General features: G+C 44.2%; 1 protein-coding gene across 1 annotated transcript in view; it reads left to right on the top strand.

Annotated features, from left to right (window-relative positions):
• LOC137353280 (ubinuclein-2-like) overlaps positions 1 to 24,863 on the top strand; it is a 73,361-nt gene that overhangs the window by 29,458 nt on the left and 19,040 nt on the right. Inside the window, exons 6-13 of the mRNA XM_068019380.1 lie at positions 193 to 700; positions 4,139 to 4,209; positions 4,712 to 4,841; positions 6,617 to 6,735; positions 8,951 to 9,064; positions 16,892 to 17,035; positions 19,552 to 19,602; positions 24,472 to 24,514. Coding sequence (XP_067875481.1) covers positions 193 to 700; positions 4,139 to 4,209; positions 4,712 to 4,841; positions 6,617 to 6,735; positions 8,951 to 9,064; positions 16,892 to 17,035; positions 19,552 to 19,602; positions 24,472 to 24,514 — 1,180 coding nt within the window. The remainder of the gene's footprint in view (positions 1 to 192; positions 701 to 4,138; positions 4,210 to 4,711; positions 4,842 to 6,616; positions 6,736 to 8,950; positions 9,065 to 16,891; positions 17,036 to 19,551; positions 19,603 to 24,471; positions 24,515 to 24,863) is intronic.

Here is a 24,863-nt window from a genome sequence, read left to right as displayed (position 1 = left end):
TTGTGTTTTCACGACAAACCAACAGCTTCATGGTCACTTTTACTGATGCTAGATTTTTAATTCTGCTTTTTTTTTAAACCTGAATTGAAATTCTCAAACTGCTGTGATGGAATTTGAACGCATGTCCTCTGGATTATTAATACACTAAAGTAACCACTACACCACCATAAACGCCTCTCTGCTCTCTTTCAGAGTGGTGGCTCTCAACGCTGACAAACATAAAAAGAAGCGGAAAAATCACAGCGACACCCTCTCGTTGGCCGAAATGCTCAAAAAGTTCCAGAAGGAGAAAGAAGCCATGAAAAAGCAGGAGACTACCGTGAAACCGCAGCCTGCCTTTCAGGCCCTCGAGCTGGGTGTAAAGAACTCCGGTGGTTCCGAGATCAGCCTGACTGCCTCCGACCAGGTCTTTGCCATTCTGGGGAACTCCAACGAGAACGATTTACTTCAGGAAGCAGCCAATGCCATGGAGTTGCTTGGGGACCTGGACATAGATAAGCTGCTGGCGGAAACGCCGAGCGGAAGCCCAGCCTCCGAAACTGAGGAAAGCAGCAGCACCATAATATCCTCAAGCTTCACCTTGCCAGCCCAAAGCCAAAAGCAGGTGTCTGAGTTGCCAGCAGGGTTACCTGCCCAGCTTGAAAAACGCATCCATGATCTTAAGGCACTATGTCGCGTACATTCGAACAACGAAACCCATGTGAGTACTTGACTGTAAAATCATGAAGTGGCATTAGGAGAGATCAGCTCAATTTTCCAATTTTTATTCTCTGGAGGTGCTGCTGTTCCTGGGGTCAGTAATGTAAGGGCAGGGGAGCATCTAGGAAACCATGACCACAACACAGATAGGTTTGACCGTTAGTCGAGTTCCGAAGAAGGGTCACTGACCTGAAACGTTAACTCTGCTTCTCTTTCCACAGATGCTGCCAGACCTGCTGAGTGGTTCCAGCATTTCTTGTTTATATTTCAGATTTCCAGCATCCGCAGTATTTTGCTTTTACTTTAGGTTTCACCGTGACCTTTTTTCAAATGAAATGATGACGGAGTACTCAAACGTGCTTGAGTTGGGGGGTGGGGGTGGGGAGGGATTCCATTTCAATTGGATAAAAAAAGGGAACAGAGAAACAGGAAACAAAAATTGATAAGTAAGACTGTTGATCCATCCATCCAAAGCTTTTCCCAAATACCTATTTCTCAAGTTGTTTGACCATGAGTTTTGTCACAGCAGAACCCAATCCTGTCCACCATTTTCAAACAGGATAACTAGAGAGTGATCAGGAGTGGGAGCCCTGTCTGATTTGATTTTTTTATTTCCTCCCCCCTCCCTGCCCCCTTTCAATAAGTGGTAAGGCCAGCTGTAAGCCAGTTGTTAAAAAAAAAAAAATGAACCTCTGTGCTGCATCAAAGGTCTTTACACACAAGACCTTCGGAGGGACCTACTTTAATTCTTCATTTTCTTCTCCTTTTGCCTCCTCGGAGGGAGTGCCCACTCACCTCGGTGCGAGTGCCCCACCAGGCATTGTTCATGTGCAGACCTAGATGGTGAGTGTTGGCATACTGTTCAAATATGGGTCCCTTAATAGCTCAGCCTCATCCTGTCCTTATGTACAGAACACCCAAGTTCCCCTCCAAGTCGCACAGCATCCTGACTTAGATATTTATTGCCCTTCCTTCATCGTCACCGGGCCAGAATCATGGAACTCTTCCTCCTTCCGCCCCCACTCGTGATATAGCACCTTTAATGTGGAAAGATGACGCAACATGCTTCACGGAGGTGTAGTCAAAGAAAATGGATGCCAGGCCTTGGAGTGGCGTCTCTGAGAAGAGGCTGACACTCTACAAACCAGAGCTACTGAGATCCTGGAGAAACTGTGACGTAATGTGGGTACCATTGGTCTCTTCTGCTATAATTGGTACCTTGGTGACCTCGTGGATAGTTATGATGTTGAGGTCCTTACATGCTGGTAGTCCTGCTACTGCTGGTCTGCTCGTGTCTACCAGGTAGAATATTTGTGGTTTCCATGTCGACTTACCATAGATGCATTGCATTGTTGGTGCGCCACTGCATGGATGGGTAATCTGTTGATGCAGATAACTTGGCAGTTGTTCGGTTGTATCTTTGATTTCCAACGACTCTGGTACATATCCTTCAGGATTTGGACTGGTAGGGTATTTGCACGAGTTCCGGTGTCAGTCTTAACTCTGAGTGTATGTTAGCCTGCTTTCTTTGGGTACATGATGTTAATGGTGTCGAAAGCTTCCAGTTGTTTGACTTCAACACAGTGTGTCAGGTTCACAATGTAGAACTCCTGATCATCATCTGGCTGAGAATTGCTTTTCTCTGAGTCTTGTCTTAGGTTTGTTTCGCTGTGGACATTGTGTATTGGTTTGCGTTTACACAGGTCTCTGGTGTTCTTGCTGCTGTTGCTGCATCTGTCATTTGTTTGCTTGTATCCTACTGTGACTTCTGGCTGCATCTTTGGAGCTAGATTTCTTGCATAGGCAGGCCCAGTGTCTTTTTGTACCGCATGCCTTACATAGGTTTCGAAATGCGGGTCAACTTTGTGCTGAGTGGGACCAACCACGCCTACCACACAGCTTGCTTGCTCTTTTTGACCTGGTTATGGTGCCGATTCTGTTGGCTGCAACTGGTGCTTGCAGATGCTGTTGTCCAGTTACAATGGCTCTGTATTTCCTACCATCTTCTAGCAGCGCATCCATGCTGTGACCTTTTTTCCCAAAGGTCTTTCTGAAATGCTTCAATGGGTGTTGATACAATCACCAGCTCCATTAGTCACTCTGACATCTGTTTCTGAGAAATCGCACTTGTTGCCCATATTATGGCACATGCTGACGAACTGGTCTATTGATTCCTGTGGCTGTTGCCTGTAGGACATCAGTTCCTGGCAGTGAATTTTAAAATTCACTCGTAACCGGAGCTGATCTTCTAGCAGTTTCCATATCTTTGCGGGATTTTTCTGGTTCTTTTCAGGTACGCCAGAGGTATTGATTCTATGTAATCCCTCATTTCCAACTGCTATCAGTACTTTTACAGCCTGTTTTTCTGGTTCAACAATCACTTGGTCTGTAAAGCATAGCTGCATTCTTTGTTTAAAAGGTTTGAACACAGATAGGATATCAATGGCCTTCCAGTTGATGCTGGAAAATTTGATATCCATCTTCCTGCTGTTCTTCTGCTTAAAACTTGCTTTAAGGTTTGTTCTATGACTCTGCGCTGTTTCCCCTTTAAGAAACACGCTGTTATTTAGACTAGCTGCTTGGATTGAGAGGAGCAAGTGTTTGACAGTGCTCTGTGTTTATCTTGTTTGCGGCACTTAAGATTGTCTGTTTACACCGCTGTTCACTAGGCAGTTAAATTGCTTTTTTATAGAATTTATGTTCTTTAGGCTGAAGTAGTTTAATGGTATTTTTATAGCTGTGGCTGCGAGAATGGGAGCTCTTCAGTGAGTGGGGTTTTCCCGCGTTTTTTGCAATCAGACACCTGCAATGGCGCAACCTCAATCAGCCTGGGAGAGGAGTCGGGTCTTCCCCATTTTTTTTCACGGAGTCTTTAGACAAATTCAATCTTTTAAGCACTTCAGAGATTTTTTTTTTTAAACCGGTATCCCTCGACTGTTGGCACAGTGACTCACCCGATTTACTTGCAACCTGTTGTTCTGTGCTCTGTCTTCTACAGCTTGAGGTGAGTTTTTTTTTTCTACTGTTTGGGTCAGTATTTCTCTTGAATTTTCTCTCTTTTGGCTGTAGGAAGGGTAGTTTTCAAAGTTTTACCTGTGGCATTCAACTCAGACTTTTTTTTCTTACCACAGCTGCCACCATGTAATGAGTTCCTTTTTATGTTGTCTGATGCAACATAAATGAGATGTTTGGAGTCCAGTTGGTTGAAGATCTCAAACAGGTTTATTGCAGCTAAACTATTATGTACAGTACAGAGCAAACTATTTACAGAACTTTACTCTGGGTGTTACAGTTGCAGAATGACCCTGGCTTGTAGTCCCATGACTGCATCCTGGTACTGTGCTCATTAGCATATTAAGATCTTAAAGGGACATCATTCTTAAAGGCAATCCTACAACACTAGCCTGTACCTTTAATAATGTTACTGTCTGTCACTCAGGCTGGAAAAGTCATTGAAGGGGAAGGAAAGAAGAAATTCTTCACCCCGGATATTAACACTATCCTGTTGGAGTAAGTATTCTGCTTTCTTCAAACTTCTGAGATCAAGGATAAGACCTGCTTTGCAATTTTCTAAGAAAAATAGGTAGAACTTTGGAGTATAAACCCCGTAACAGTGGTTAAACTTCAGGCAAATTCCCACATAATGCAAAGGAAATCAGGCATGATCTGATTGAATAGCAGAACGGCTCGACGGGCTGAATAGTCTTATTCGGTACTGATATAAGCATTAAAGATGGTAATGGGGCCAAACTGAGAACCAACATAAAATAGTTCATTTATTAAATGATGACTTCCTTCTTCCCCGTGTACGCACAAAGTGACATTCATTGCATGTGAACTCCTAAAGTGCAAGACGCATTCTGTAATGAGGCTGTTGGATGTTTTGCAAGTTTCAGTTTTGGGAGGAGAAGAGAGAGAGCAATAGTGGCAGGGGGTTTATACTTAAGTTTCATTGTTGCTATCTTGTTGCTAACGGTAGCGTCTGCTTGTCTATCTATCTGTCTGTGTGCAGCATTGAGCTACAGGTACAGGAGTTGAATGTGACACTGCGTTCGGGAGTGTACAACTATCTGGCCTCCTTCTTGCCCTGCAGCAAGGACACACTAATGAAACGTCTGAAGAAACTACACCTCAATGAGCAGGTACGAAGAACTCGAGAGCTAGTATGCAGAATTTGTGTTTCTGCTTTTCAAACACACAATTTTGTCTTATGCAGATCCTCAGCCCAATAAAATGCTCATAGAGCAAAAGCAGGGCAAGGGCAGTGTGTCAATCATACAGGCCAGCAGGTTCCAGCTTTGATTCTCAATCTTTGCTGAGATGATGACTCTCAGTCTGAGCAACACTGGGATGTTATAATTAGCCTCTGGGTGGAAGGGAAGGGATTCCAAGTTTAACAAGGCCTGACTTCTTCCTTTCTATCATTCCAAGTGCAGTGTTCACGAGAAGATCAGTAGTAACTGAGCATCTGTCCTGAGCTGCTCTGTATCCCTTCAGAGGGTGCATACCTGATTACCAATCACTGTGGTGCTGTAGAGGCCTGAATACAGTATGGGTTTCTCAGGGAGACAAATAGTGTCATTCCCCCCACCCCACCATATACTGGGGGTGGGGGTGAATGGCTGAGTGTAGCTGTGATATGTGCCGTCGTTGCAGTTATCCAAGGGGTGTCCAACCTTCTGTCTCCAAGTGTCAATTAGTGGCCGAATATTGAGCCCTATCACAGAATCACATATGAGTCACATAGAAACTGCAACGACATAAAACATTGAGCGCCGCTGCTAAATTAAAAATTAATAAAATTTTGCCTATATGTTAATGAAGCACAAATTAAACATCTTCTACCCCTCCTTGAGATAAGTTATGGTAGATTCTTTCACCAGTGAGGGATCTACAATCAGAACAGCCCTTTCCAGATTTGTGAAATTGAAACACAGGTACCAAGCAGAGTAAGAAATGTTTCACTCGGGGTTTAACGGGCTGCATAGCTGGAGCTCCCAAGCTGCAAAGGGCCCTTTGGCTGTAATTTGGACTTCCCAGCATTATCTACAAAATACTAAAAATGCACTTCCAGTCTATAAAACTTGACTTTCTCTCATTGTCACTATTATGTTACCGTTCCCATTATAAATTTCTACATCGCATTTAAAGTGGAAATTTCCTATGTAAACTTGTCACACTGTAATTACACCTCCCCCTGCGGTGGTGCGGCAGGGCCACAGGTTTGCATCTCCAGTTCCTTGGGTCTGTTCTGGTGAGAAATTCTGATGCTTCAAAAGTTGTCTGCTTCATAAATTGCCGTAAGTTTTGTTCTTTAATTATAAATAAAATGAGAGTACTATCTAAGTACAAAGTGTATGCTTTTAAAATGGGAATGGATTATGTTTGCACATCCTGGTCCATTTACTGCCCACCTTTTAACTCTGCTAAATTTGACGACTGTATATGATCTCCATGTTTACTCTGGGGCTCAGTATGTAGCACCCTTTTATTCTGAGTCAAAAGGTTGTGGATTCAAACCCTACTCCAGAGCACATAATCTAGGCAGTGCAGTATTGGTTGCACTGTCAGAGGTGCTGTTTTTAGAATAAGAGATTAAACGAAGGCCCCATCTGCCCTGTCAGGTGATGTGAAAGATCCCATGGCATTATTCGAAAAAGAGCAGGGGAGTTCGCCCCGGTGTCCTGGCCAATATTTATTCCTCAACCAACATCACGAAAACAGATCATCATCACTTTGCTGTTTGTGGAAGCTTGCTGTGTGCAAATTGGCTGCTACGCTTCCCACATTACAAAAGTACCTACACTTCAAAATGACTTCATTGGCAGTGAAGCACTTGGGGACATCCTGGAGTTGTGAAATGCACTATAGAAATGCAAACACTTTTCTTTACTCAGTGTTTGTGTTGCTTTCCCAGGATGAGCGGTTACGGGATCCAACGCAAAAGCTGAAGCAAGCAGTGGCAAATGTGATGCCGGCACAGCTGATAAAATACCAGGAGGAACTGCAAGCACATACACAGGCCCGGTTTGCCAAGTAAGTGCACCTTCACCCTTCTTTTCCAATTGTTTTCTTTTTTTTTCAAATCCTCTCCCAAACACAAGTACCATAAAAGTCATGGTGAATGAAGTTCTCTGTGAAATAAGTTGCTAGAGTTCATTGGCTTTTCCTGATGTAATTTTCCTTGCACTTTCTAGATGTTTATACTAAAATTTAGATCAACACATTACTCTGGAGTCTCAACACTCTCACCTGGACTGTTAAAGCACAAGTTCAGTCCTGTGATTCTTTGTGTGATGTGGTAGCACTATAAAGAGAGCCAAACGTTTCTCCACAGGGAAAATTGTAAAGTGAGTCATTCTGAATTAAGTCTCACTCCCTCAGAGCTGCCAGTTTAAAACAAGCAAGGGCGAACTGTCTAGAGAAATGTCCCTTGAGCTTGTGTGTTAAAACCCCACCTGGTGTAACACTTGAGTCATCCAGATTAGCAGATCCTAAATTCAGTCCAACAACAACAACAACTTCCAATTATATAGCACCTTTAGCATAGAAAAACATCTCAAGGCATTTCACGGTAACATTATCAGACAAGATTTGATACCAAGGCACAGAAGGAAATATTAGGACAGCTTAGTCAAAGAAGTAGGTTTGAAGGAGAGACTTAGAGGAGGAGAAAGGTGGAGGGGTTTAGGGAGGAAATTACAGTGTTTAGAGCCTAGGCAGCTGAAGGCACTGTTGCTGTTGGTGGAGTGATGCAAATCAGGGCTGCACAAGAAGACACAATTAGAAGAGTGCACAGAGTTGCAGGGCTGGAAGAAGTTACAGAGATAGGGAGGAGTGAGGTCGTGGAAGGATTTGAAAGCAAGGTTGAGAATTTTAAAACCGAGGCATTGCCAGATGGATATTAATGTAGATCAGCAAGCATAGGGATGAAGGAGGAACAGGACTTGGTGTGAGTTAGGCTACAGGCAGCAGGATTGTGGATGAGCTCAAGTTTACAGAGGATAGTGGATGGGAGCCTGGCCAGGAGAGCATTGGATTAGTCGAATCTGGAGTTAACGAAGGCATGGATGAGGGTTTCAGCAGCAGGTGGACTAAAGCAATGGTGGAACCGGACAATGTTGCAGAAATCTCAGCTGGAGCAACAGCCAAGAGCTCAGGATGGAGGAAATCACCCCAGGGCTTGTGTCCCTAATACTGTAGAATGGACATGGAGTGAGGAAGGGATTGGGAAGAGGTGAACAAGCTGCAAACACAGACAGACTAACATGTTGAGGCATCAAACCCGCCCTTCGTGTGAGGCAACAACAATCATTGCAGGCAGAGAGTGCCTTTCAGCTTGGGGGTTGATATTGATGTTAATCAGCGCCACATACACTGGGACCAGGACCTACAATGTTAACAATCACTTCTTAAAGCAGTTGTGTTATACACATGTTGAAAAGCAGACTGAACCAACAGTGGAATATACCAGTGTCAAACTGTGCTGCATTACAGAATAGAAGCTCAGTGTCATACAGGATAGTGACTCTCGATGCAAGATCCAATTGCAACTGTTTCCCAGTCTCTCTCTCTCTCACTTAATCCCATCCCCACAATCTTCTAAACGCAATGGAATACAAGCTACGCTTATACACCCTTGGTAGTGTAATCCTTCTAGGCCCAATTGTATTCTGGTGAAACTGCGTTGCATCCTCTCCAAGGCTAATATAATCTTCCTGAGGTTCAATGCCCAGAACTGAATGCAAGGCTCTGTACAACTGAACCATAACTTCCTCCCCATTTTATTCCAGACCCCTTAAGATAAAGACCAACATTCCATTCGCCTTTTTGGTTACTTTGTTTTGTACCTGTGCAGTAACTTTTAGTAATTTGTGTGTCCAGACCCCGAAATCCCTTTTCTCCTGGTCTGTTGCAGGTCCACGGAGCCGTGGTAATTTATAAGTGTTGGGGTGGAGGAAGTGGGTTCTCTCTGGAGTATTTAATTTTCATTTGCTTGTATTGCAGCATGCCAGATGCACGCTCTGACTGCGCATGCCCAGTGCGCTCTGCTCCTGTTCCCTACAAGGGTCACATTCAATGTCTGTACCTGCAGATATTGCAGAAAATAGGCAGCAACATCAGGTGTTTCTAGATCTAAGGGAGAAAGGGTGGTGGTGGGATGGAGTCGGGGTGTGGTGTTGTTGAAGCAGGGGCAGATGCCGTTTCCCAGCTCTCTCACTTCTCACTGATGGGCTGGGTGCCTTTACAGGATGGCATATGAAGAGGACCGAGACAAAAATGGTTCTGAAGAGGAAGATGACGATAAGCCAGGCCGAAGAGTCATGGGACCACGGAAAAAGTTTCTTTGGAATGATTATGTCAGGTAGGAATTTCATGAGCTGAGGGCATCCCTCCAGGGTGTATTTTTTGTCTTTGAATTTTTCTCATGGCTTTCTTATTGACCCTTAAATTAGCAGAATAACTCTGTCCTTCCTGGGCTTGCCACCAAGGCTAATGCCCTGGGGACAGAGGTTCACATCCCACCACAGCAGCTCGCGGAATTTAAATTCACTTAATTAATAAAAATCTGGAATTGAACGCTAGTCTCAGTAATGGTGCCATGAAACTATCATCGATTGTCGTAAAAACCCATCTGGTTCGCTAATGTCCTTTATGGAAGGAAATCTGCTGTCCTTACCTGGTCTGGCCTACACTTGACTCCAGACCCGCAGCAATGTGGTTGACATTTAACTGCCCTCTGAAATGGCCTAGCAAGCCACTCAGTTGTCAAGGGCAATTAGGGATCGGCAACAAATGCTAGTCTTGCCAGAGATGCCCACATCCCATGAAAGAATAAAACAAAAACTCTTTTGAGATTTCAGATAAAATAGTTTTAAACACTTCTACTCTCTCTTACCTCTTTTTTTAAACCCTCATTTTCTCTGCCTTCTCTATCCTCTCATTTTAATTTTTGTCAGCTTGACTCAGTTGATAACATCCTGTAATAAAAGCAAAATACTGCGGATGCTGGAAATCTGAAAAGAAATGCTGGATTCACTCAGCAGGTCTGGCAGCATCTGTGGAAAGAGAAGCAGAGTTAACGTTTCGGGTCAGTGACCCTTCTTCGGAACTCAGTTCCGAAGAAGGGTCACTGACCCGAAACGCTAACTCTGCTTCTCTTTCCACAGATGCTGCCAGACCTGCTGTGTGGTAACATCCTGTGCTGTTTATCAGAAGGTCGTGGGTTCAAGCTGTGTAACTTGAGTACACACGACAGGCTGAGATTACAGTGCAGTACTGATGGAGTGCTGAATTGCCAGAAATGCCATCTTTTAGGCGAGAAATTAAACCGAGGCCCTGTTTGCCTGGACATAAAAGAACCCATGGCACTATTTGAAGAACAACAAGGAGGTCTTTCAACGTTCTGGCCAACGTTTATCCTTAAAGCACTACCACCTGATTAATTGGTCATTCATTCATTTGCTTTTTGGAGATCTTGCTCTGTGCAAATTGCCTGCTACGTAACAGCAGTAATTTTTCCATTTGCTGTAAAGCAACTCGGGTTGCCCTCAGGACATAACGTAAGAAACAGGAGCAGATGTAGGCCATTCAGTCCTTCAAGGCCTGCTCCACCATTCTATACAATTGTGGCTGATCAGCTACCTCAATTCCACCTTCTTGCACTATCCCCATATCCCTTAATACCCTCAGTATCGAAAAATCTATCGATCTCTGTCTTGAATATGAACAACTGAGCACCCAGAGCTCTCTCAGGGAGAGAATTCCAAAGATCCACAATCCTGTGAGTGAAGAAATTTCTCCTCATCTCAGTCCTAAATAGCTAAATTCTGAGACTGTGACCCCCTAGTTCTAGACTCCCCAGCCAGGGGAAACATCTTCCCAGCATCTGCCCTGTCAAGCCCCTTAAGAATTTTATATGTTTCAATGAGATCACCTCTCATTCTTTTAAATTTTAGGGAATTTAATCCCAGTCTACTCAACTTCTCATAGGGCTGAATAAGATGCTTATTCTTTTATTTGATTTCTTCCTATTATTATCTGATTTACTCTTAATTTTCTTTATTTCTTTCTTAAAGTTTGAAATCTCTGGCCGGTACTATATTCTAAACTGAAATCCACATCTGCTAAATTAATTTCCTGATTGACAGTCACCCATGGAGAAGTTGATTGACTAGAGTTTGACCCAGTCATAGCACTGGGACCAACCACTAAAACACTGACTTCTCTTTCCCCAGATCGCACATGTGTAAATATTGTTTCAGAAAAGGATTGAGCTTGGGTTGTGATGCAACCTACAGCTTATCAGAGTCACGTGAGCTCGCACAGTGAGCAAACGGTTACTTGGACCAGTGGCCAAGGTCATTGAACAGTAAACATGCCAGCACACAAGAAAACACCAATCAGGTTGTTGGTGACATTCATTAAACTGTTTACTCAGATTTTCCAAAACGCTGCCTGTCCTTTTGCTTTTCTGTGCTAAATATTAAATATATGGCAACTCATCGACTTAGATACAGTGGGCCGAATGTCTGCCTCCTGTGCTGTACGATTCTATAATTCCTATTTTTTTTCCCTTCAACACCTTTTAATTTTATCTATTCATCCATTCACTGGCAATGGCACAGTGCCAAATACACAACCAAGTCCTTCATATCCTGATTTACAACCGATTGCAGGAGTAGTCAAAAGAGAACTCAAATTATCGTTACCAGCCAAGTTGGTTGATTTGTGGCAAATGTAGTTTTTACAAAAATAACCAGGTTCTTTTCAAGGTTGGCCACTCACCTTCTGTACTATTTTAAAAGTTTTGTGTCTATGCACATTTCCTTCCTATGAAGCCTCACTTCTTGTTAAGTTGCTGCAATGTTCATGCTGTAATTACACCCACCCACCAGTGGAGACCCTGTGATGCTCCAGCTTTGCATCTCTCAGCTTTGCCTGCACTGCAGACAAACTCTACCCCAGCTAATTCTACTTCCTAAATTGTTGTAAGCTTTATTCAGCTATAAATAATAGAGAATCAAATTATTATATTAGAAAGGGACCAAATAAATGGCTTTAAGATGGGACTGAATTGCATAGGTGTCAGCCATGGCCCACTCTCGCCTGAGTCAGAAGCTTGTGGGTTCAAGTCCCACTCCAGAAACTTCACATAATCCAGGCTGATGCTCCAGTGCAGTACTGAGGGAGTGCTGCACTTCAGAGCTGCTGTCTTTTGGATGAGGTGTTAAGCCGAGGCCCCATTTGCCCCCTCAGGTGGATGTAAAAGATCCCACGGCACTGTTTTGAAAAAGAGCAGGAGAGTTCTCCCAGGAAGTTTATCCCTTAAACAACATCTTTAAAAAAGCTTTATTGACTGTGAAAGGTGCTATATAAATGCAAGATTTTTTTTTCTTTGCATTTTCACTCCCTGGTCCAATTATCTCCACACTTTCTAACCTCGCTTCATCTGAAAATCTTGGGATCAACTTGGCGGGATCAACTTGGCAAGATCAACTAGTTTTTAAAATGTTCTCCCTTCATCCCCTGGGATATTGTTCCACAGCTGTATCACTCTCTTACCTTGCCTCAGTGAGTAGTACCCACCTGTGAAGTAAAACAGCAAATGTTATCAAGCTGTTCAGACCTGGAAGACATCACAGTCGAGCCTGGTGCTGTCCTACTTGAGGTCTGCACATTTGCAGCAGGAGTTACTGGATAGGGATAAGGAGCATGAGTCTTGGCTGATTATCCCCCCTCCCAAGGGATGTTTAGGCGAAGTCTCCTGCTGCTACACCCTAGCTAAAACCAGTTAACTCAGCACAAATCAGGGGCCAAACTGGGAAAGTGTTAACCTGACTGGATCAGTAATGCACTCCCTTTACCAACTGCAACATTGCAGAAGTTCCCTTCAGGAACGAACTTATACAATCAGTATTAACTACACAGTTAACTCTTAACTCTGATGTATTTTTCTATTCAGCTGAAAAATACCATGAGCGCCATTGGATTTGTTTTGGTACATTGAACTTGTTCCGCAGTGAAATTTCCATTTTGCACACTTTTTTTAAAGATTTCATTCTTGGAATATGAGCCTTGCTGGCAAGGCGGGCGTTTATTGCCTATCCAGATGAGGCCTCTGCTTAACTTTTCATCCATTTACCCTGAGCAGGTGGTGATGGGCCGCTGCTTTAAACCACTGTAGTCTGGCTGTCTAAGATAGTTAAGAGTCAACCATATTGGTGTGGGATTGGAGTCATGTATAGGCCTGCCCGGTAAGGACGGCAGACTCCTTCAGAACATGAATGGACCTGATAGGTTTTTATGCAATATATAGTCACTTTTACTGGTACCAGCTTCTTAATTTTCAGATTTAAAAAAAAACCTGAATTCAGAATCTCAAACTGCCCAGAGGAGAGTTGAACTTGTGTTCTCTGGATTACTCGCCCTTTTGCCTATTCTACTGTACCCATTTCTTCCTTTAGCTTTTTAAGTAACCGTTAGCCACTTTTTTTACTAGGTGAATGTACTTTGCTTTGAAGCAATAACACTTAAATGTAACTATTTTCCAACTCCTTAATGTGGAATAATGGTCCAAAATTCCCAAACATGACATACTGCAAGGGAAAGTTCAGACCATCGAAGGATGATCTGATCAAAGTGTTTAAAATGCTCAAAGGATTTGATAGGTAGATACAGAGAAACTAATCCCTCTGGTGGGGAACAAGGAGACACCATCTTAAAATTAGAGCTCGGCCATTGGGAGTGAAATTGGCAAGCACTTTTTCACACACACCTGGAACTCTCTCCCAAACAGGCTGTCAATGCTGGGGAACAATTCAAATTTTTAAGACTGAGATCAGTAGATTTTTGTTGGTTAAGGGTATCAAGGGATATGAAGCAACCGTGGGTAGATGAGTAGAGGTACAGATTAGCCATGACTTGACTGAACGGCAGAATGGGCTTGAGGGCCTGAATGGCCTCCTAATGTTAGAAAAGCACAGGATACCTTTTTAAGTGTGTACCCTTCATTTCCTGCACACAGATTTTTTTTTTCCTTTTTGTTTTTGTGTTTAGTTTGCTGGGTGAAGTCCAGTGAAATTCAGTTCCTATCTTTGTCATTATTTCTTTTTGTCTCTTTCATGCTCTGCACATTCACTGTTCTCCCTTTTCCCCTGGAGTCTATATCTCCCTATTTGCTAAGACCCACACTTACAGCCTTATCTCCTTCCTTAACCTCTGCCCCCACTTCCACATGGATCCTGGCTTAAGTTTCCATTGCTCCTCTTGCGGGTCCCCTCACAATACCTCCGAGCTGTTCACCACTACTGTTCTTGGCAATCCGTCAGATCTTGTCTTCAGCACTCAGCAACACACACGTTCCCTTGATAAAGGGTCATGCACCAGAAACAGCACAGAAGGGGACCATTCAGCCCATCGTGCCAGTGCCAGTTATTTGAAAGAGCTCTCCAATTAGTCCCTGTCCCCTTGCTCTTTCCCCATAGCCCTACACAGAGGCTGACTAATCAATGTATTTTCAGCAATTTCTGCTTTTTCCGCAGCTGACACAATGTGTTCAGCTCAACAGACTAGAGAGGAACTAATGAGTTACATAACTCTGGTATGAAAGTGGCTGTTGTGCATTTTTGTTGATTTGAAAGGTGCAGCTGCAGCCATTGAAGGAAAATATTTGGAGCGACAAAGTACTTCCTGTTACTGAGAGTTATCTTGCTGCTTTTCTTCTAGTTTTAGTTAGCAGCTCGAGCACTTTCTACGAGAGTTGGAAATACTGCTGCACAATATAGGTCCAGTGAGACAGCAAGAGATTTTGAAACCATTAGTTCATGCTTAATAAGGACACATGTGATCTCAGTTCACTGGACACGGTGGTTCAAGATGTAGATGACCATATGGTGCATTGAGACACTGGTCTTTCACCTTTGGCACCTAGATTCAATTCCAGCTCAGGCTGATGTGATGGAAGTCTCTCCTAGTGCTGAGTTCAGTCTGTCCAGCAACTACCCAGTTCCTAACAGGCGTGGGCCCCCAACATCAAGCTCCTACACTTTGGCACAAATCAGTCATCCTGGGTGGCAACTGTTGCTATTATGAGACTCTGATCATGATGCACTTTATCAAATCAGAGTGGGTGGAATTTTCCTCCACGGCGATGGCTCTGTGGGTAGCACTCTCACCTCTGAGCCAGAAGGCAGTAGGTTCAAGTCCCACTCCAGAGACAGGCTGACACTCCAGTGCAGTACTTGAGGGAGCGCTGCACTGTCATAGGTACCGCCTTTCAGGTGAGACAATAAAATGAGGCCTCGTCCGCCCTCTCAGGTTGGTGCAAAAGGTCCCATGGAATTATTCAAAGAGGAGCAGGGAGTTCACCCTGGTGTTTTATCCCTAAACCAACATCATTAAAACAGGTTATCTGGTCATTAATTGATTGCTGTTTGTGGGAGCTTGCTGTGCGCAAATTGGCAACTGTGTTCCCTACATTACAATGGTGACTACACTTCACAAATTGGCTTTGGTAGGTAGTGAAAGGTGCTATATAAATGCAATTTCTTCCTTAATTCTTCCCTCTGACGAGTAGTTTATGAATGCCTGTGATTGAATTTCTGCCAAAAGTATTCTGCTGGCTGTTTTTAATGACGTGTACATCCTGTATTTTTTTTCCAATTGTCTCTTCCTCTGAAGCTGCTGAGTGACGCTGGCTAGACCTTCTTGAGCATGAGCAGCCATTCAATACCAGTCCATTAGTTACACTAGAGGCTGGGCTGTGAGCATTCAAAGGGTTTTCAGCCATGGGAGGGGTGAGCTGCATAACAGCTTTGCCCACATGCTCAACCTCCACACTCACTCTCTCCGTCAGGGACCCCATGGATAGCGATCGGGCACCCAGATCCAAGAACACTCCTGAAATCAGCCCAATGAATCGTTCTGATCTGTAAGGCTCAGTATCACACCATGTGTTACAGTTGAGCCACAGGGTAGAATGGTAGAGCTGTCACATATTGGTCAGAAATTAAAAAGGATAGTGACCTTAAGCTGAGAGACTCTGCCTTGAAGGATGACCACAGTTACTGGGAGTGTGCTACTAGGAAATAAACTCAAGTTTCATATTATAAAATGTCTTGTAAATTCATAGAATCATACAGCACAGAAGCAGACCATTTGGTCTATTGTACCCATGCTGGCTCTTTGAAAGAGCTATCCAATTAGTCCCACTCTCCTGCTCTTTCCCCATAGCCTTGCAATCTTTTTCCTTTTCAAGTATATATCCAGTTCTGTTCTGAAATTTACCATTGAATCTGCTTTCACCACCTTTTAAGGCAGTGCATTCCAGATCATAGCAACCCACTGTGTTTATTTAAAAAAAAATCCTCCTCCTCTACCCCCCTCCCCCAGTTCTTATGCCTGTTATTTTCAGTCTCTGTCTTCTGGTTACTGATTCTCTTGCCAGTGGAAACAGTTTCTACTTACTCTTAATCAGACTCCCTCATACATTAACACCTTTATTAAATCCCCCCATAACCTTCTCTGTTCTAAGAAGAACAATCCCAGCTTCTCTTATTTCTCCATGCAACTGAAGTCCCACATCGCTGATAGTCAATCTCTTCCGCACCCTTTCCAGTGCCTTAATATTCTTGCGTAAATGTGATGCCTAGAATTGGACACAGTTCTCCAGCTGAGGCCTAACTGGTGATTTATAAAGGCATAACATGCTTTTTAACAGCCTATCAACTTGTTTTGCTGTCTTCAAAGATTTCTGTATCTTTACAATTGTTGCGGCTACATTTGGCACCAGAGAGCATGTTATATAGGGCTTTGTACTCTAATAATTGGTCATGTTTGCCTGTAACTGGCTGGGTATCTGTAGGTACAAAGTAAGGCTACATTCCTCAATGGGTAAAGACATCATGCAGTGTAGCATTAAAGCAGAATAGACCAGAGGTCCTGGATTCGATTCTCACCCTGTGCTGAGTTGGGTGACTGGGTTGCTGTCTGAATTCACATGTGAATTGCCACTTGGGGTAGTGGAGGACTGTCAATCCATTAGTTCTGTACTCCAGCCAGATGCAGTACCTACAGGACAGAAAAGTGGGAACTTGGGGTAAAGTGAGAGGTGAGAATGAACAGTACAAAATAATTGACCAAGAAAGTGTTTAAGTTCTGACTGCACTCTGTTTATCGTTGCTGTGATCAGGGACCTGCTGTGTAACCTGGTGAAGATAAAACTGGGATGTTATGAACTGGAGCAAAACAAGTCACAGTCGGCAGAGGATTATCTGAAGACTTTTATGGAGACAGAGGTGAAACCTATCTGGCCCAAAGGTTGGATGCAGGCACGGTAAGATGGGTTTCCTTTTGTTTTCTTCCACATCCTTTAAAGAGACGGATGTCTGAGAATTAGTTTCAGTCATTGAGCACTTTTATTCCTTTCTGACTGCATTTTATTCATCCGATGATTTTTCCCCACTTTAAGCGTGGCCTTTTCTGTAAGGGCAGCACAGCTGATCAGAAGGCTGATCATTTCAGTGAGCAGGTGGACAGTGTCTCTCTTCCCTGCTGTGGTAAAGCCATTCGCTGGGAAAAAGGGATTGACTAGTCCATGAAGAACTCCATCAAAGCAGGGCAGGAGTGAGGAGGAGCCCTGTCTCTCCACAAGGACTGAATCAGCTCACCGTGGTTCCTTCACCACCCCCCAACGCCCCCATCCAACCCCCACAGCCTGACTCAAATTGGACGAGATTCATGGGGTGAAATATCATTTAAGATGGAGATCGCCAGACCAGCAGCCAAATATCCCTGCATTTCTCCAGCCGGCATTGCCTTCAGCTGTGGACACGGTTCCCCAAGTCAGCCGCCTTCGTGCATGAGCTGAGACAACTTGTCAGTAGGGTAGTCAACTATGGAGGGCAGCACAGCTTTATCTATATCCTGTTCTCAGTCACTGTGCACACACTTGTTCTTAGCAGCGGGGACACTGGCTCGTGCTTAGTGCATGGACCCCATTTCAGGCTATGTCACCCACAGCTCAGTGGGTAACACTCTTGCCTCCAAGTCGCAAAGCCTTGAGTTCAAGTCCTGGTGCAGGGACTTGAGCTCTTAATCTAGGCTGACACTGCAGTGTTGTACTGAGAGAGTGCTGCAATGTCGGAGGTGCTGTCTTTCAGATGGGAGTCATTTATGGCACCAAAGGAGACCATTCGGCCCATCGAGTCGATGCCAGTTAAACTGAGGCCCTGTTTGCGCTCTCAAAAGATTCCATACCATTATTTTGAAATACAACAGAGGAGTTCTCCCCAGTGTCCTGGCCAATATTTATCCCTCAACCAACATCGCAAAAACAGTTTTATCTCATTGCTGTTTGTGAGATCTTGCTGTGTGCAAATTGCCTGTTTCCTACATTATAATGACTACATCTCAAAAACTACTTCATTGACTGTAAAATGCTTTGGGACTTCCTGAGGATGTGAAAGGCGTTATAGAAATACAAGGGGTTTTTTTTTAATGTGGCTTCTAGACCATTCAGGAACCTAAGAGCTTAATGAAGCTCGAGGTGCCCTCTGCTGGTGAATGCCCATTTGTAAGAAGAAAGATCTGGGCCCATGCTTACCCTGCAATTCACCCCTCAGTGTTTTCCCAAGCTCAGCCTGTTTAATGTATTCGACACCGGTGATGACACTGATGGCCTCAATAATTCACATCTGCTTAACCGTATTTTAATCAAACTTCCTGAGCATCCTCTCCTCAAGAGCTGGTTAACTCTTTAAAACTGACAGCATGTGTAGAGTGAAATCAAGTCAGTATTGGGGCGTGCAATTTCAGAAACATGATTCATTGCCCATGGTGTGTCATAGGGACATGAATAAAACTGGCTGATCACATACCGAGAACCTTCAGATGTTGGAGGCCTGCCCGCCCTACTATCTCGCTCTAGAAACATTGGGTGCTGACAACAGGTGAAATGAATCATGGAATCTTACAGCACAGAAGGTGGCCTTCCAGTCCATCTTTGAAAGAGCTATCAGTCCCATTCCCCTGCCTTCATATCCCTGCAAATGGTTCCTTTTCAAGCATGTATCCAATTCCCTTTGGAAAGTTATTATTGAATCTGCTTCCACCACTCTCAGGCAGCGCATTCCAGATCATCATGCTTCACGAAGTGAAAAAACAATTCCCCTCATCTCCCGTATGGTTCTTTTGCCAATTATTTTAAATCTGTGTCCTTTGGTTACCGCTCCTTAGGCCAGTGGAAAGTGTTTCTCTCTATCTGCCTCCTCGAAGAGAAGATTCTTTTCCTTTAGGAGCAGTTAGTTGTAAAACCTGCGATCCACACTGGGGCTCTGCTTAAAGCCACATTCCCTGCTTTGTCGACCGTGGGATTCCACTTTCCGTAGCTCTTAATGTGCAGCAGTGGGAAGTAAAGGGAATTGGGGCACAATAGTCAAGGGGCCTCTGTTTGAGCACTGTTACACGGGGTTCCAATCTTCAGGATAACAGTGCATAGAACATTTCCTCTTGTTATAGAGCCTGAAGAGGGGCACTCAGAACCAGCTCATTGTGGATGGAGGCCAACAACATTTAAAAAAAACTGAACACTCAGAGCCACAGTGACAACTAATGTAGAAAATGTTAATGTCATGGACTAAATGGGTCCTGTTCTTGGATACGATTTAAAGCATGTTGTTGATGCAGAGGAGCGGGAGTTTTCGCTGCATGTGTTACTGAAACATTGACGTCCCACACCCAGATCAGCACAGGTATAGTGCAGACACCCTCGCCCCCTCACCCGCGCTCCCAAATATCACTGATTATCTGTGGCTGAGGATCTTGATACCAAATGTGTCATTTCTGTTGCAGGATGCTGCTTAAAGAGAGCAAGAGAGTGCACAATCACCTGACCGCCACACCGTGAGTAGAACCACAGCTACTTGTTTTTTCCCCTCCTGTTCCCCCCTCCCTTTCTCTGAAGGTACCGACGTCTTCCTGGAATGCATTCTGCAGGCTCATGCAGCTTTCTTCATGTGAGCACTCTGACAGTGAGTGTCAGCAGCATCTACAAATCAGCGCAGTTGTGGTCGATCCTTTGTGTGTGTGTGTGTGTGTGTGTGTGTGTGTGTATTTTTCTGAATCAGTTTTTTTTTGTCTGACCACGCCACTGTGAAGTTGTGAAATGCAAGTCATTGTGTATGTATGAATATGTAACTTGCATTTATTTAGCTTGTCTAATATAGGAAAGTATCCCACGGTATGTGTGAATGTAGTATATATATATAATTGTGAATTATGCATGTACTTTTTGTCATTCATCATTTTTGATGACCATTCTATGTTAACATTTAATGTTGAAACTGCCTATGTAAAAGCAGGCTTTGGCCACTGTGGAGTAAATTTCTGAAATCTCTCTCCCAACTGATCACCAAGTTGTAAACAAAAATAGCCATCTTCAACTCCACAATGCCATGGGCTATAAAGTCTAAATAGTACATATCTAGACACACCCACACAGCTGGTCAGTATAGTCCATTACCCCACTGGGTGCTGCTTCATTACTTTCTAGGCCATTGGAAGACTCTTTGCCTTCACTCTGAAAGCTACATTCACCACTGCGATGAATGTAAGGACACTGCAAGCAGGGATGAAATTTCTTTTGTCCAGAAAACACAACAGTAATTTCACAAAATTGCAAATTTTAACAAACGTCCAGCTTTGTTCCAAGGAGTTAAACAGCATAGTTAAAATTATTTCTATAAAAAAGTTGCAGTGGTTTAATATCCTTGGTGGATAAATATCACCAGTTTGGCTGTTGGGTGGGTAGTTTTGGAAAAAAACTGGCTGACCTTAGAGAAGGTGCAAAGGATGGTATCAGGGATGAAGGACTTCAGTTATGTGGAGAGATTAGAGATTCTGAGATTGTTCTCCTTACAGCAGAGACGATAATGGGGAGATTTAATAGAGGCATTCAACATCGGGAAGGGTTTTGATAAAGTAAAAAAGAGGAACATCAGTTAAATGGATAGATTGGAGAAGTTGGGATGGTTTTCCTTGGAGAAGAGAAGGTTGAGAGGAGACTTGATAGATTCAAAATCAAGAGGGGTCTGGACAGAGTGGATAGGGAGAAACAGTTCCCATTGGTGGAAGAATCAAGAGCGAGAGGGCATGGATTTAAGGTAATTGGCAAAAGCAGCAATGGTGACATGGGGAAAAGCTTTTTCATGCAGCGAGTGGTTGGAATCGGGAATGCAGTTTTCTTATTCGTTCATGGGATGTGGGCATCGTTGGTCAGGACAGCGTTTATTGCCCATCCCTAATTGCCCTTGAGAAGGTGGTGATGAACCGCATTGTGGAACCGCTGCAATTCATGCACCCACAGTGCTGTTAGCAGGGGAGTTCCAGGATTTTGACCCAGCGACAGTGAAGGAACGGCGATATTGTTCCAAGTTAGGATGGTGTGTGGCTTGGCGGGGAACTTGCAAGTCGTGGTGTTCCCATGCTTCTGCTGCCCTTGTCCTTCTAGGTGACAGAGGTCGCAGGTTTGGAAGGTGCTGTCTAGAGAGCCTTGGTGCGTTTCTGCAGTGCATCTTGTAAAGGATATCCGCACACTGCTGTCACTGTGCGTCTGTATTGGAGGGAGTGAATGTTTGTAGATGAGGTGCCAATCAAGCAGGCTTCTTTGTCCTGGATGATGTCGAGCTTCTTGAGTGTTGTTGGAGATGCACCCATCCAGGCAAGTGGAGAGTATTCCATCGGACTCCTGACTTGTGCCTTGTAGATGGTGGACAGGCTTTGGGGAGTCAGGAGGTGAGTTACTCGCCACAGGATTCCTAGCCTCTGACCTGCCCTTGTAGCCACGGTATTTATATAGCTCCTCCAGTTCAGTTTCTGGTCAATGTTAACTCCCAGGATGTTGATAGTGGGGGGGTTTCAGCGATTGTAATGGCATTGAATATCAAGGGGAGGTGGTTAGATTCTGTCTTGTTTGAGATGGTCATTGTCTGACACTTGTGTGGCGTGAATGTTACTTGCCACAGTGGCGCAGTGGTTAGCACCGCAGCCTCACAGCTCCAGCGACCCGGGTTCAATTCTGGGTACTGCCTGTGTGGAGTTTGCAAGTTCTCCCTGTGTCTGCGTGGGTTTTCTCCGGGTGCTCCGGTTTCCTCCCACAAGCCAAAAGACTTGCAGGTTGGTAGGTAAATTGGCCATTACAAATTGTCCCTAGTATAGGTAGGTGGTAGGGAAATATAGGGACAGGTGGGGATGTGGTAGGAATATGGGATTAGTGTAGGATTAGTATATATGGGTGGTTGATGGTTGGCACAGACTCGGTGGGCCAAAGGGCCTGTTTCAGTGCTGTATCTCTAAAACTAAAACTTATCAGCCCAAGACTGGATGTTGTCCAGGTCTTGCTGCATGTGGACATGGGCCACTTCAGTATCGGAGGAGTCGCGAATGGTGGTGAACATTGTGCAATCATCAGCAAACATCCCCACTTCTGACCTTATGATTGAAGGAAGGTCATTGATGATGGCTGGGCCTAGGACACTGTCATTCACTGTCAACCAGCATTACTGACTTGATTTTTCAGCCTGAGTGTGTGGTGGAGACAGGTTCATTTGAGGCATTCAAAAGTGAATTGGATTATTATCTGAAAAGGAAGAATGCGGGGAGAAGGCGGGGGAATGGTACGAGGTGAATTGCTCCTTTAGTGAGCCGGTGCAGACATGATGGGCCGAATGGCCTCCTTCTGTGCTGTAACCATTCTATGATTTTATTTCCACTGGTAGGAAGGGTCAGTAATTAGCAGACAGATTCAGTCGTAACTTTCAATGCGGAACTGGATAAATACTTGAAGGGAAAACATTTTGCAGGGCTATGGGAAAAAACAGGGGAGTGGGGTCGATTGGTTAGCTCTACCAAAGGGCCAGTACAGGCATAATGGGCCGAAGGGGCTGTGTGATTTTTTATGGCAGTCAGAACTCCCTTGACAGGAAGAAGATAGGATGGAGAGGATTGGAGGTCAGTAACTGTAAAATAAAATGTGTCTCCAGATTGTGTGGAGCACAGTTTCAATCCACTTCCCAGTGTGCCTATTTTTCAGTCCATCTCCGACCAAGGCCAATTGCAGTTTTCATATGAGAAGATGATGGAGTCTTTGAGCTCGATCCCTGCAACACTGGGAATAATCCCATGTGATAAATATGGAATTTGATTTATTCATTCACTGTCAACCAGCATTACTGACTTGATTTTTCAGCCTGTTATGCAGCAGTGTCCCATGTTCACCATCCACAAATAGTTTGTTTTATTGCTCAGTGATCTTGCATTCAACAACAAGGAGTTAATTCCTTCTGCTATTCACCCCCGCAAAGAAATTGAGATTTTATTTATTTCTAACCCTTTTTGTTTCCCCACAGATTTTCTCCTCCCCGAGGTGTTGAAGGCTTGTTGCTCCCTTGGGCCTTCTCGACTCCCCCATGCCCAAATGCCTCTTTTTTAATGTATGAGCCCTGACATTGAGTGGGGGCATGCTATTTGACTGTGTGGGGCAGTGCAGCTAACCCCACTGCTCACCAATCATGTACTTTCAGCAGGACTCACTCCAGCCCAGGGAGTTTATGATAAATTGTATTGTCGCTACAGCTGCCCCAACGGAGATCAGTGACTCAGCACAGATCGGGTGGGATGAGTGGGGCTGTCGGGGTGGGGTGAACCTGCAGCCCTTCTGGGTCTGTGCAGTGTGGCAGTGCTTGGCACAAGCTCACTGAGTGTTTCGGGTTTCCTTCCACGCTTCATTTCAACTCTGAGCTGATCATTCTCCATCTCCCCCAGCACCCCCTGACCAGTATGGGTCACTCCGAAGTTATTGAGCATCTCGGTGCTCCTGATTACTGGGGCAGTCAGAGCCAAGTGTTTATTCTGTGGATGAGAGAAGATGCCCAGGAGTGCTGACCTTTGACTGGCTTGCTGAGATGATGATTGATCAGCCAAACCCAGTTCCCTGGGCAGCTTTGCCCTGTTTGATTTCCCAGTTCCAGCCATTCTGATGATCAGAGGATCATTCCATGGGGCATACCAGCTTAAAGCCTCAAAATGAATCAGAATGTCAGATGGAAGCTATTTACAATGTTGGGATACCCAGAACCTTACAGGAAAGTGAGTTAGCCTGTATGATGATGTCTTTGTCATGAGTTCACATCCTACCATTGCAAGTGGAGCTCAATAAATTTGTGGATCTGTGGGCTAGCACCGGAAAAAAAATCTTAAGGATGGTCAAATTATCATAAGGTCCCAACTGGTTCACTAACATCCTTCAGGAGAGGGAACCTGCCTCCCTACTCATTCTGGCCTACTGGTGACTCCATTCCTCGACACTACATAGTTGACTCTCGTTGTCCAGACACTGAAGTGGCCACCAAACATCACCCAGTTGAGACCCATCACCGTTATCTCGGTAACTAGGGGTGCAGAATAAATGCTGTCTTGCCAGCATCACATCCTGAGAACAAATAATGAAACTAAAGGAATGTCACCAATCTGAAGTGAGAGTTGGAAGTGTGCAGCAGGTCAGTTAGCAAAAGAGCGATGAAAAAGAACTGGAGATTTCAGGGGAGATGCTTCTTCCAAACTGACTGAAGGACCCACCTAAGCATTTATTTGTTTTTCCTCTTTTAGATGCTGACTGGTGCTGTGCATTTTACAATTTTTATTTTCATTCCCTTTTAGACATTCTCCTTAGGTTGTTTGTCAAGGTTTCTTTATCTCGCTCTCTTTTTTTCCTAGGGCCAAGAAGAAGGTGATATTAGCACCAAAACCAAAAGTAAAGGTAAATCTTTCCCTTTTCTGTTGCTCCTCTATGTTCCTCAAGTAAACATTTTGAATTTATTTCAACTAGTTTACAACCAGAATATAGAAAGTAAGATTTGCATTCAAATGAAAGCAAAACACCGCTGTTGATGGAAATCTGAAATAAAAACAGAAGGTGCTGGAAATACTCAGTAGTTCTGACAGCAACTTCAGGGCGCTAAACAGTTAACGTTTCAGGTCTGTGACCTTTCATCAGAATTGCTTAATGGGAGAACAGAGTGCAGCAAATTCAGAGAGAGAGGATAGAGTGAATGAGGGGTGCAGAGAAATTAAGATGCCCGATGTCAAGCCGACAGTTCTCAATGAAA

This window comes from Heterodontus francisci, chromosome 41, assembly GCF_036365525.1.
Source record: "Heterodontus francisci isolate sHetFra1 chromosome 41, sHetFra1.hap1, whole genome shotgun sequence".
NCBI classification, from domain to species: domain Eukaryota; kingdom Metazoa; phylum Chordata; class Chondrichthyes; order Heterodontiformes; family Heterodontidae; genus Heterodontus; species Heterodontus francisci.
Note: the sequence above shows the minus strand (reverse complement) of the source record. Positions and strands in the feature narration are given on the sequence as shown.